Source organism: Ruditapes philippinarum, unplaced genomic scaffold (genome assembly GCF_026571515.1).
Source record: "Ruditapes philippinarum isolate M1 unplaced genomic scaffold, ASM2657151v2 ctg10333_1_1_1_1, whole genome shotgun sequence".
NCBI classification, from domain to species: domain Eukaryota; kingdom Metazoa; phylum Mollusca; class Bivalvia; order Venerida; family Veneridae; genus Ruditapes; species Ruditapes philippinarum.
The window spans coordinates 38,058-52,042 of NW_026855424.1; the positions used below are offsets into that span (position 1 = coordinate 38,058).

At 33.2% G+C, this 13,985-nt stretch overlaps 1 protein-coding gene across 1 annotated transcript; it reads right to left on the bottom strand.

Moving 5' to 3' along the window:
- Positions 1–550: 550 nt before the first annotated feature.
- On the bottom strand, positions 551–13,282 carry LOC132743271 (protein mono-ADP-ribosyltransferase PARP12-like). The gene is made up of 8 exons (XM_060731804.1): positions 13,054–13,282; positions 6,491–6,616; positions 5,009–6,136; positions 4,333–4,535; positions 3,695–3,937; positions 3,219–3,415; positions 2,146–2,364; positions 551–1,727 (listed from the first exon to the last, which is right to left on the bottom strand). The coding sequence occupies exons 2-8, from the start codon at positions 6,603–6,605 to the stop codon at positions 1,250–1,252; spliced, it is 2,583 nt and encodes an 860-aa protein (XP_060587787.1). The 5' UTR covers positions 6,606–6,616; positions 13,054–13,282; the 3' UTR covers positions 551–1,249.
- Positions 13,283–13,985: the final 703 nt, after the last annotated feature.

Below are 13,985 nucleotides of genomic sequence, written 5' to 3' on the forward strand. Positions count from 1 at the left end.
TCAACATTTTTTAAATTCTTTTTTTAGTGTCTTTGTTAAGGAAATAGCCACAATATGCAAGGATAAAGTGTGGCTATCATAAAAAATGAACATAAATGATTTTTTGATGCAACTCTAGTTATGCAAAATTCCGTATGTATCAAACTCTGGTGCCCTGCAAGATGAATTATAGTACATAAAAATAAACTTATACAGGAAAACACATACAGATATACAGTACGATTAAGATTGCAAAGATCAGAAAATACCACAGAGCTTGCAGCCCTTTGATTTATATAGAGTATTTTCCTATGTCTATATAACAAATGAGACACATTACTTGGCTGTATTTGCGATATGGACAAACATACGATAAATTATATACGTGTGAAAACTGAAAACATCAAATGTTATGATATATTTTGAAACCTTAAAACTTCATCATATGATACTGTCATTATAGTACATAGAACTTGATTATATGATAGTTAAGTACAGAATGATTAAATCTTCAAAAAATCAACAAAAAAACAAACAAAAAACAAAACAAAAACAACAAGGAGTATATTTGAGTCGTGGCATGACAAAACCAACGTACTGCGTTTGCGATCAGCATGGATCCAGACCAGCCTGCGCATCCGCGCAGTCTGATCAGGATCCATGCTGTTCGCTTACAAACCCTATAACATGTAGAGAAACTGATGGCGAACAGCATGGATCCTGATCAAACTGCGCGGATGCGCAGGCTGGTCTGGATCCGTGCTGGTCGCAAACACATTATGTTGGTTTTGTCATGGCGCGGCTCATTTATGCAATTATACTTTCAAACATGATGTAACATACTGCAAGAAACATTTTTTAGCAAAACTGAAGAAATAAGCTTTTAAAAATCTTCTTATCAAGCCACGCCGTGTTTCATTAATATTCAAATGATTGATTCAAGGAAGGATCCACGATAATGTTGCAAAATATTCTGGATCATGTAACTATTGGCATTAAGAACAGTAAATTCCGTTCTTTTAAAAACTGGTCTCAATAGCGGGGTGGTCTTAATTCTGAGGTGGTCTTAAGGAGAAATTCTTTTGTATGATATATGCAATAAAATATTATTATACTTGACTTCAAAAGATCAAATCCTTCGAACATATACAGTCTTACAAAACCAGTATTAAAGGTTCATTAAGCATTCAATCTTGCTTGTTTTACATTTCTCTACGTTTTATGTATTATGTATTTAAATTCATTCTGACACAAATGCCTTCGAAATCAGCTAGAAGCTGGAATATGATGTTGATTGAGAAACTGTTTCTTGACTGATGGTTTCTCTGTCATGATACTGTATCAGGTATTGAGGGTAGTAAAGATTCTTGTCAAACAAAACAAATATAGTCGGATCTTCAATGTCATTAACACAAGAATCATACAGCTCGTAAATTCTTCCTGGTATCTCAGGCGGTCTTCTGTAAGATTTATCTCCCTTAGCAGATTGTCCAAGTAAAACATTGACAACAAACATGTACCTCACTGGACCTTGAGTGTAACAATGACTGTATTTAGCGTCCCTTGCAAAGTATGCCCCATCACCGTAACTTGTGCCAAACTTTCCTGACACGCGTTTATCGAAATTGTTTACGCAAATTCCACGCACAGCGTCTATATTGTCTGTCCCATGAAATAAGAACTTCTTGTTAACACTGTTGTGTTTATATCTTAATCTTCTTGCCTTATCCTTCATAGTGCTCTCTTCACTGAAATGAAATAGAGTTCTTGTCACCGGGAAATAAGCAGAAACTTTGTTTTATTCCATCCTTTAACAATTCAGATCAATTAGATATACTGATAATTTTATTTGGATTAATGTGAATTTTTTTTAATGTAACAATATTCATTTTATGGCATTTTCGTATATTTATAACAGATGCACATCCTAATTTCTAGTGCACAGCAATAAAAATATGAACGCAACAAGTCCCGTTGATTTATTGCAAAGATAATTCACTATGAACATGTAATTATTCAAAACTTTATTCAAATATTTTATCTATTCTAAACAAAAAGAGTTAATGGGAAATATAATGAACTACAAAAGAACTAGAAATTTTCTTGACGATCTTTAGTTTTTAACGATATATTTGATGTTATATGACGTGTTAAAATCTATCTTACCTGCAGAATAATTCCCACAATTTATGATTTTGTACTCGGCAAATACTGTCTATTTGTTCTTTACTTCTGTCAATCGTTTCGAAGAAAAGTCTTTTAATTTCCACCTCCTCGTTTGAACCGGTTATATTGACTAGTTCAAAAGGCTGAACTAAATCCCATGGCATCCATGATTCTGGTAACGGTGTCTTTATCAAGGTGACGGCTGATAGTGACAGCGGACTATTTAAAACAAAGTACAACTTTATTTAAAAAAATGCTAAAAACAGATAGATAAAGCAATCATTTTTGACCATTTGTGTTGATCGTTTGTTCATAGCGGCCGCCGTATTTTCTCCAAGCTGAGCCGTTTACTTTTTATTTTAAAACAACAAATTATAAAAAAAAAACATGTAAAGCAAAGTTTGCTGTTATAAACATTTAAATTCAGTGGGAAAGAGCAAAAATAGCCTTTTCCCGATAAAAAGATCAGTTTTCTTCATTCCGTTTCATTACCTAAATTTTTAAGACTGATAGTATAAAACACAATCACTTTACGTCTCTTAAGCTAATACATGTATATATGAGACGTTCCATGACAAAACCAACATAATGGGTTTGCGACCAGCATGGATCCAGACCAGTCTGCGCATCCGCGCAGTCTGATCAGGATCCATGCTGTTCGCTTACAAACCCTATAACAAGTAGAGAAACTGATAGCGAACAGCATGGATCCTGATCAGACTGCGCGGAGGCGCAGGCTGGTCTGGATCCATGCTGGTCGCAAACGCACTATGTTGGTTTTGTCGTGACGCGGCTCATATATATGTATAAAATGGTAGAGAGCAAACAATAGTACTATGATCACCGTATGAAACAAACTTTAGAAATAAGTCAAGAAATTAATTATTTTTTTCATTGAAACATGTCTATTTATGCCTTGATGATAATTTGCTAGAAAACAAAATTATACATTGGTGATGTTTGACATTCTGGATAAAAACAAAGCAATGCCATTTTTGTTAAATCTTCGAAAGCTAATAAAAATTGGTGTTGATCATTTGCGAACTTACAGGACTAAAGATGATGATACTTACAAAATCTTCCTTCTTACTTCTTCGAGAGACAAAAGAACGGGTCGCCGCATGATGTGTCTTCTTTTTCTTGTGTCATTGTTCAATTGAACCATTTTGTCGAATGAAATTGTGTGATTAAAAGCAAAATTTTCTCTTGAAAAACTGTAAAACATTTGTCTTGCCAAATACTTTGCCTCTAATGTGTACTGGAAAACGTCCTGAAAACAATATGAAAACAAGACATTTGATTCAAATTCCCCATGCTCTTAGATTATTTGGTTGGGTCAAATATGTTGCGCCATATGGCGACTTTCCAGCTTCACTTGTGGTCTTCTCAAACAGTTAATTGTGTTGAAATCGATGCACAGTTTGCTTCGAAGTATTTAGAGGATTTTTTAATTGCCTACATTGAGTTTCTTTTTTTACTGTTTAACTTACAAACTTGCTAAATTAATTTGTTATATGGGGAAGTAAACATATAATGAGGATAATCTTACTGGTTGAAATAGATTCCACTGTCTGTAATCATCCCTCCAATACCATCTCCATTGTGTGTAGAACTTGTTAGTGTTCACTTCTTCATTTCCAAGCGATGATGACTCGGCGTTAATGTAAGACATGGTTGACAGACGTCGGGCTTTTGTCTCTACCAGACTTTCGCCGGAACCATGTATGATCACGTCCGCTTTGATAACTGGTATAAAATATACCTGAACAGAGAGGTCCAACCCATTATAAGGCTAAAATACAGACAGAAAAAATGAAAATTGTATACAAAATATCTACTGCCTAATTTTGTAGGTTTGTCATGCACAAGTTTGTTCTACATTCTTCTGTACTCAGTATACCTATGATTACAAAGCATTTTGAACATGTTTGTTTGATAACTTAATTTTGTTGAATCAAAATTATTACAAGAAAATTGTATTTATTTGTCTTTATTTTAAGTATCATTGATAAAGAAGTGGTTAGCGTTTCAGGAGTACAAAATAGTGACTATAATTATGTGAAACATACATCTGATACTATTTTGTATGGTTCATCACTGTTTTAGCTGTAAAAGATCGGATATAAACATGAACAGCTAAAAACAATTCATGATAGAATAGTACATATTAAATAAATAACAATATACCATTTTAATATTGTTAGATTTCTCCGCATGATCAGCATATGCTTCCTCAATTTTTTCACACTCGTTCAGAGAAATCCAAGCACCAAATACATGTATTTGCCAAATATACGGCAGTTTGTTTTTACTGTGGATACATTTGCAGCGGCGGTCACGGCATTGCCCGAAAATATAATCGACGCATATAAACGCTTCCTCGGCTTCTTCTATGTACAAAAATTGATAGGTTATATGTAAAATATTGTCATAATTTGTTAGATCAACCAAAAGATATGTTTTGCTTACAAATGGCTAACAGCCATAAATTCCTTCCTGGCTCGTGTCCATGAAATGTTAAAAATCAAAACTCGAAACAAACTGCATAATCATAATGCTATGCAATGATAATTTTAACAAAAATCTCGTTGTGCTTTTACAGAATTCTCAGACTTGTACTTGCAAGTGTTTGCTTCTTCATTTTTTATTCAATCAATAATGATGACATAAAAAGAAAGATTATTAACAAATAGCCATTTCAGTGAAAATTTTGTTTAACAGTGTTCAGCATAGTTAATGACATTATTTAAACTCCTACTTAAAGTAAGTGTTGAAGGTTTGTCTGTGGAACATGCAGCTGGATACTCGTTAAAATATATTTCTCATTTTAAAGACAACGATATAATAACATTATTGTATTTACCGGTCTCCTCATGTATCAAACTGTCGATACTTTGTCGTTGTGATGCAGCTTCACTAGAAGTCATCCGCTCATTTCGCATGTAAGCTGGATTGTGTAACATGAAAACAAGCCATCTGAATACACGATAACTCATGCCCGTCATGTCAAACGCTTCAAGAATGGCTCTGTTATGTTCGGTATTCCTGTCATGAATATTAGAACAAGTTGGTCCGTCTTGGCATTTATCAAGAATGTATCCTGGGCATATGTGTAAGTCGGGGCAATTAGAGTCCGTACAGGTGCCTTTAAATGACCACGCAGAGCAAACATGTGGAAAACTTAGTCTTAAAATGATACATATTTCATCACTAGTTAATGTATCACTGAAGCCTAAATCATTTGAAATTTTACTATTATGCTCATCGAAGCAATCGTGTGAGAAGTTGCATCGTCGGCCAAAAATGCATTTTCCAGCACAGACATTTTTACATATGTGATATCTGTTGCAATCTGTCTTCTTGCATGAATCCTTTTTAGAGTAATGAATACACAATGTAACACGTTTGTCGTATACAAAAATAAATGTTATTTGATCACCCCTTTCAATAAGTGTGAACCGGCTTTTGTTCCTTCGGAACCAATCGCTTATATCAACTTCAGGTGGAAACAATCTAGACTTATTTCGTATGTCTTCCATGGTACCTTTTCCTTCCATGTTCTTTACCATAAAAGAGAAAACAACCTCGGCTGTTGGTGTTTTATTTTCTCCAATATCACTGATATCTCTTTTTTGAAAAGCATTGCCTTGATCACGTACGTTTTGTCTGTGCCCTCGGTTACAGTTTGCGTCTCGTTCAGCCGAACGAAATCTGTCTCGGTTCAAAGCATGGTTACTAGAAGGTATTTGAGCAGATGAATGTCTACCCCTTCTGGTTGGTTGGGTATCGCCTTTATTGTACCTTTGGGCACGCGGGATTCTGTTGACACATCGAGGGTCGATGTTCATAAACGGAGGATGGTAAATGGCAGGTTCCATCAGTTTATCATCAAACGCACGAATAGGTCTAACAGGATCTCTTTGTCCTTGTGGTGAAGTTGTTTGTTGTTTATATTTCTTAGATATGTCAACCCTGTCGTCAATAATACATACTGAAATATGATTTCAATGAAGATTTTGTCAATACTATAGACGTTTATTTTTCTACAAACTTAACATTATTATACGATACTATTTATTTTAAATGTGTTATCTGCACAAGTACGAGATCTCAAGTGAAGCATTTTACACTTTTGAAAATCGTACTGAATATAAGTAAAAAATTTGGTAATTTTTAAAAAAAAATCAGTATTAAATTTAAGTCTTTTTTCTCCTTGTTTTAAGAAGAAAAAATATACCGGTTACAATGAATAAAAAAACGTAGGAAACGTCGGACAATTAGTAAAGCTGTGAAGCGTAAAATATTTAAGAAACAAAAAGAAAAGAAAAAAGAAACCGATATTTACAGTTGCCCCGTGTAGGTCTTGGTATATGACAACCCCGGTCTTCATCCGTTTCCTTGCAATTCAACTCTTCTGACCTTTTTGTTTGCGAACCAGGCAGAAAATCTCTTCTAGACATCGTTAGATTTGCTGTCATAAATGAAACTATAGTAGAGCTATCAAAACTAATAATTCTACTGCACTGGACCACCTAGGGTTAATGAGATGAACATATGATCTTATCAGATGACCAAGCAGAACGCTAAAAGTATCCTATCAGAGTGGCCGCAGTTAATTTCTCTTAATTTATGAGTTTATGTGTTATTATTAGAATTAGGATTTATTCAATTATTCTTGTTAAATGGAGTAATACAATTACGTAATAACTTTGTAAAATGGATTAAATACCGGATTTGTTTGTAGTTTGATTTAAAGTGACAATGTTTTGGATATAACAATTGTCTTCTGCTTTTGATTTGATTATCCATTTATATTTTCCACATGGATTGCTACAAGAATGGGCAAAGTGTTCAGTTCCAGTAGGGAATTTCACTTTTCAAGAAGCCCAACAGTCGCTATAACCAGTACAGTAGGTACTGAGGCGTACTGCGACGACCCCAGAGTTTGCGGACAGTAGGTCCAATATAACTCTGCAACAGAAATTGGAAAGTCTAGAGTTTGCGGACAGTAGGTCCAATATTAACTCTGCAACAGATTAGGAAAATCTGTTTCGTCATCATGGAATGATGGACAACAGTATGAAGCCTTGGCCATCTGCAACACAGATGATTGACCTCCCAAGTTTTATGCTACAACTACTACTACAGCAACAAAGACAATATTGCTTTAACTTGAAGTTAACAAGACATAGAATTAATAATATACTGTTTAACAATTTAATTTCTTGAGCCGCGAACATACCAAATTCATGTTTCTTAGGCCAACGAAATGCACATGTCACAGCGTATAATTAATAAGACTCTTATTCTATTGGCGAAAAAGATCTGCAGTATCTCACTGTTTTAAATCTTACTTGATATAAGAAAATATCAGCTCTTGCTAACAAAATATAATTCTATGATACCAATTGTGTTTAGTTGGGTAACTGTATGATAAGTTATAATAACAATTATTTGATTTAAAGATATAATATGCTCAAATTTTGTATTTTTAAATATTGATAATTGCTACACAGTCTCTTTTTTTAAATATAAAATATACATTTGTTAAGATATCTTATGTCTAAAACTATACACAATTCATAGGCAAATAAGAATGTATAGTGTCAACAAAAAACAAAAAACAGTTTTTTTTTCAATAAGAAAGGGTCAACTTTACTTATCCTGTAATAGGATATGCAGCTTCCCACACACAGTTTGTACATTCTTTTATTAAAATTAGACATATTGAGAAAGAAATACATAGATTTCAATAAAAATATTTTACTCTCAGATGAGTATAGTATATCTTTAACATGCTTTGGGCGGATGAACATTTACTTGCATTTTACAGTATCATCATTGAACAGGCTCATTCAAACCAAGCCTGCAGCATTTTCAGTTTTGCTGTTTTGGGCGTATTGTAGAGATTTTATTTGCACACAAAAATGGTTTTATATAAGAGGAATATTCTGGAGTAAGTATTTTAGAGCTAGTTTTGCATAAGAATGTCAAGAACTGTGTACTCCAAATTTATTATATAAGATTGAATATGCTGGAGCTAGTTTTGCATAGAAATGTCAAGAACTGTGTACTCCAAATTTGTTATATAAGAGGGAATATGCTGGAGCTAGTTTTGCATGGAAATGTCAAGAACTATGTATTCCAAATTTGTTATATAAGAGGGAATATGCTGGAGCTAGTTTTGCATAGAAATGTCAAGAACTTTGTACTCCACATTTGTTATATAAGAGGGAAGATGCTGGAGCTAGTTTTGCATAGAAATGTCAAGAACTTTGTACTCCACATTTGTTATATAAGAGGGAATATGCTGGAGCTAGTTTTGCATAAAATGTCAAAACCGTGCACTACAAATTAGTTATCTATATAAAAGTGAATATGCTAGAGCAATTTTTGCAATAAATATCCAAACCTGAGTTCTCCAAATTTGTTATATAAGATGGAATATGTTGGAGCAAGTTTTGCATAAAAATGTCAAAACCCGCGAGTACTCCAAATTTGTCATACAAGAAGGAATATGTAGAAGCAAATTTTGCATAGATTGTCAAAACCTGAATACTCAAAATTTGTTATATAGGAAGATCAAATATGCTGAAGAAAGTTTTTGCATAGAAATGTAAAAAACTGTGACTCCAAATTTGCTCTTGGGAAAACGCACCGTTTGGAGCTGATCTTATGAAGGATTTGTTACTTTCTTTGCGGAAAGTGAACACATATTGAATAACATTGGTTGTATATAGTGTGAGGTAAGAATAGCAGGGGCTGAGTACATATGCAAGAAAGAAAACAGAATGTGAGTATGCACTGTTTTTACAATTAATACTCTAGAAACACTTCGGAATACCTTGAACATTGTAAGTTGATAACTTTCAATATTTGTACCTGCTTGAGACAGTTCAATAATGAAATTTATATTGAATAATTCTTTACCTGTATATCTCACTGACAATGTCGAATGTAAAGAACTTGCTTTCCTTTTTAAGAAAATGACATGTCATTCGAAATGGAAGAACATGAAATAAGATATGAAAGGTTTTTAGTGAAGAAAATAAATATTTAATCACTCAAATATTTTTCTATCCAGAATTTTCTTCCACTGAAAGGTGTATATAGACATAGCTTAATGCATAGTTAAATACATGTTTGATGTAGTTCGCATGCATTGATATTTTTGCTCAAGCTAACTACAGTAAAACATAGAAAGTAGATAAATGAATTACTGAATATAATAAAATAAACTAATAAGATGGAAAAAAAATCTTAGTAATCAATAGCACTTGTCTTTCACTTTTGGACAAACCTACGAAACCAATGTTTTACCATTCATTACAATAGTGATAGTTTATACATACAAAGCTGTAATGTGCAGTATTTTAGATGGTTTAGATAAGGTTTTACTGTATACATGTACTACATCTTCAGATAAATCTCTCACTGGACCCTCTCAGTGAATTGTTTATGTTAGGGTTTATCATCAGGCTTATCCCTGGGAAAACTGCAGGTACTAATAACCGTGCCTGGTTTGTAGGTCAAACATATGTCTTAATTTGATTTGTTTGTTTGCAAGGAGGGGTTGCTAATTAACCTTCACTGTGTTATAATCCATGGCACTATAAATCACTCAGAGAGGGATTTGTGTCGGACCTATCAACAAAATCTTGATTTGCTAGGGCTGTCAAAGTGTCATTGAAATTTTGATATAAAAAAAAAAAAAAAGAAAGAAAAGAGGTACTGAATGAAACAACAAGTTTCAATGAAAATATTAATTATATCATGAAAACTGCTATTTAGTCTATGAAATATTTCTACGGTTGATGAGCGCATTTATATTTGTAGTTAGCATGTTAATAAGTCAACTAAAAATGTTATTAGATTTGAAAAAGAAATGGCAGATTTATGTTAATAATATGTCAGTATATGTAGATGTGGTACAGTACTCGTCATTGCTCGGGGAAAGGAAAACACTAAGCAGTTAATTCTACCAAATGGCATGGTCATAGAATTACTTGTTTTGGGTTTTGTTTTCAAACAACTGAATAAGTAGGTGGTGATAAGAGATGCAGTCATTTGTTTTGGTAGTTTTCATTTTTAAATAAATAAATAAATCATTTGATGACTTAGTTAACCAATTAATTGATTGATTGATTCCGAACAAAAATAATAATATTAATAATTCAGGAAATATGAACAAATTCATTTGTTTGTTTCATTATATTCTATCCTGTATCGAGTGGAATCGAAAACGTGAACCATAGAAACATGTACTGTAACTGCAATACAGAGCTGATTTTGAAAATAATATACATGTGTTTATTTAAGAAAACATGTAATGTGAGTTCTTCACATATATACGTCTTTCGCATTATATAATTGCGAGAGAGATGTTTGAAAGGCTTTGTTTTGTTTAAAAAAAAAAAACAAAAAAAAAAACAAACAAACAAAAAACACACAAATCAAATGTGGTTTTCTAGTATTCTATTCTTGATTAGTGCTCGCCAATTTTTTTAAGCCAATCATCAACGAGGATTTTTCAAATTTTCAGGTTTCAAATCTTAATAGAACAGATTTTATATAAACTGGACGTTTTATATTATAAAACGCAAGTGGGCGGAGCTAAGTTTCGAAGAGCGCTAAGTGAAATATACGCATGTGCAGAGATCTTGAAGTTTACTCCTACTAATCAATATTTATGCATCATATTTTTCCGTACACGCACATGTATATCGTCACTACGGCATAGAATTTAAAAAAAGAGGTTCATTGAAATGAAAACAGGCAAAATAACAGTAAAAATGTTTTATTACTTACGGAACCAGTATCATTTTATAATTTCCAAATAAAAAGTTCACTTATTCCAACAAAGTATGTATGTAATATTTCTTACTTTTTATGTAAATATTACAGCCCGTGCCGCTGCAAAACCGAAAGTAGGGTGTTTTTATTAATTTTACATTTATTTTTGACAATATACTGCCATTTGTCCGAAGATGATATGTATATGAACATAATAAATATGTATGCTGCATATATAATCAAGCTACAGGTTCATTTCAGCCCGAAAAATATGTCGAGGTGACGGGCGAGGCAAGACATGTCGACTTTTTGTAGCCTATTGTGAAGTTGCAGTACTTGAAAATCGGGCACATAACAAATCAGCACATAAATAAAACATTCTAGTGTTCCGTGGTCATACCTCCTTTTCTTATTACAATGAATTTTTACTGCATTGTTATCCATCGCTGATTTGTTTTTAGCAGAGAATGACCTGTGTATGTTCAAAGATGGTACCGTTTGAGAATATTTCGCAAAGAGGGTACCGATATGGATATGCACCGTGATATTGTCTGATTTACCTAGACAGAATGCGGGAATAAGCTATGCAAAACACGTGACCCGAAAATGTGTACCGCTACCTCTTCCAAATATGGTTATACACATTTAGGCTATCGTGTGACGTCACGCAGTGTGTTGGGCGGAAAAAAATGGGCGGAGCACTAAGCCGGTTAGAGTGCATATTGGATGTTCTTCGTAAATAAGAAAGCTACAGTCGCTTCGCAAGCTCCGCTCCTTTTTAGCTTTCTTATTTACGAAGAACACCCAATATGCACTCTAACCTATACTTATTAGATATTTGTGATGGAAACCTGTGATACCTTTTTCTTTTAAAGAAACAGATTAAGCCTCAGAAATAATCACAATTTCCCTTAAAAAAGGGGGAAAATGCATTTTATACTGTTGTCGTAATGCATTAAAAACATGTGATTTACTTTAATACAATCTAACTTTAATCTGAAGTAAATATAGTGCAGAATGTAAAAAAAAGGGAATGTAAATAATATAAACGAATAATGGCAGGTTTAGGCTTAATGGGCAGATCAGTAATTTCAAAACACTGATTTTGCAAGATATCAGAATCATGCCTAAAGAAATTATAATTTAAAGCATAAATGTGTTGCTTTTACACCATTGAAAACTTCGAATATCACTACATGTGGAAGAATTTTATGCTACACGTATATGTGTATACCATTTAATGTCAAACTTCAATTATTATTCTACTGCTACTGGACCACAGGGTTTAATGCCCACCCGGTAACCCCTCCCATATTTTTAAGCCATTGTCGCATTTTGCATAATTATGTATGCTCTGAAAGTATGCTTGGTCATCTGATAAGATCATACGTTCATCTCATTAAACCCTGTGGTCCAGTAGCAGTAGAATAATAATTGAACTTCAACTTCCAGGTAAGTCTCGTTTAATTTATTAATTATCGTATAATCAGGGGTCTAAAGTGTTTCAGACAACAGCAGCATGACTTAATCATGATGCTTGACCTATTTATTCTGTAGATAATTTTTAAACACAGTAATTATACAATTAAAACAATAAACAAACGTGCCATGATGACTCCAAATCGCCAACATGAGTTACATTGCGGGAAAGTTTGCAGACAATCAGTAAATATGTTTGATCTAAGGTGCATAATTTTAAATCATTTGTAGATTCTTGCCAGAAAAAACTGTTTGCCAAACATCAAACTTCTGGGTATTTTAATTTCATACTTAGTATATAAGTCTATGTAAACTAAGTGATCAGGCTTGACTTTCTTTGACCTCCGAGACATGATTTATGGCACATATGTAGAGAACACTAAACAATGTCACATGCTCTTGGAAATATAATTTCATATTAGAAGACTTCAACTGTTTTCTTAAAAGTCCCCCAAAACAAAGTAACCACTTCGGAGGAGCATTTTTGACCAGAGAGACGTCACTTTATATAACTTTAACAGAGGAAGACAAGCCAACTTGTCAAGGCAAATTAAATGACCTTACCAGTATCTAAAGGAAATGTGAAAGTATAACCAAAATAATTTGCAAGTTATAAAAATGATATTATATTCTTACCTGATGCGTTTAATTATAAAAATCCAAATCAAGAAGTACTTTTGATTATTTAAAACATGGACTTTTGTAGGCCAACACATACGCAATTATAGAAAATATATAAAACATTTCTCTGATTAAATGTCTCAGTGAATACATTCGTTGTGCCCAAACCCGTTTCAATATTTTCAGAAAAAGTCAATAGGCTTTTCAACAATCAAGTAAATCAGTATATTTTAAGTTGAAGCATTTTATCGGATAGTTTTCCGAAAATAGCGTTGTGTTTTAACGTTTATAAATAGCCAAATTATTGATCGAGTATTTGCAGACAAAAAAGAATCTGAGGATTAAAATGAGACATCAATTTCTAAAAAACAAAAAATACATGTACCAGTTTGTAGCTATATACTGAGTACCGAGAAGAATAAGAAAATGATTATATTGCGGGTGATAAACCTGTACATAGTCAGATTTTCCCTGTGAACACGTGTTTTAATTAATTATTAAAATAATAATCTTAAACTAGTAAGGGTAAAGGTTAGATATTAGACATATATTAATTGTGAAAAATCGTTCCGTCCATGTTACCTGCCGGCGGGACAATCCCGCCGAAACTACTTGGAGGCGAGCGGTGATGTTTTACGAAATGGCGAACTGATTTTATGACAGGTTCTGTGCGGTATTTAACATCTTTGTACATGCAGTTAGACCAAAAATATCTCTCCATAGCAACCATCGAATTTCTTTTGCAAATCAGTTATCATCCACTGATTTTATTTAGCAACAAGTGTTTTACACTGCAACCATTGGCTTTCCATAGTATGCAGTGATTTCAACTGCAACCACTAACTTTCTTTAGCAACAATAAATTTCAATAGAACCCATAGACATTCAAGATGAAACAGTGCCATCGACAATCGTTAGTAACCAACTTTCATAGTATCCATTTTCTT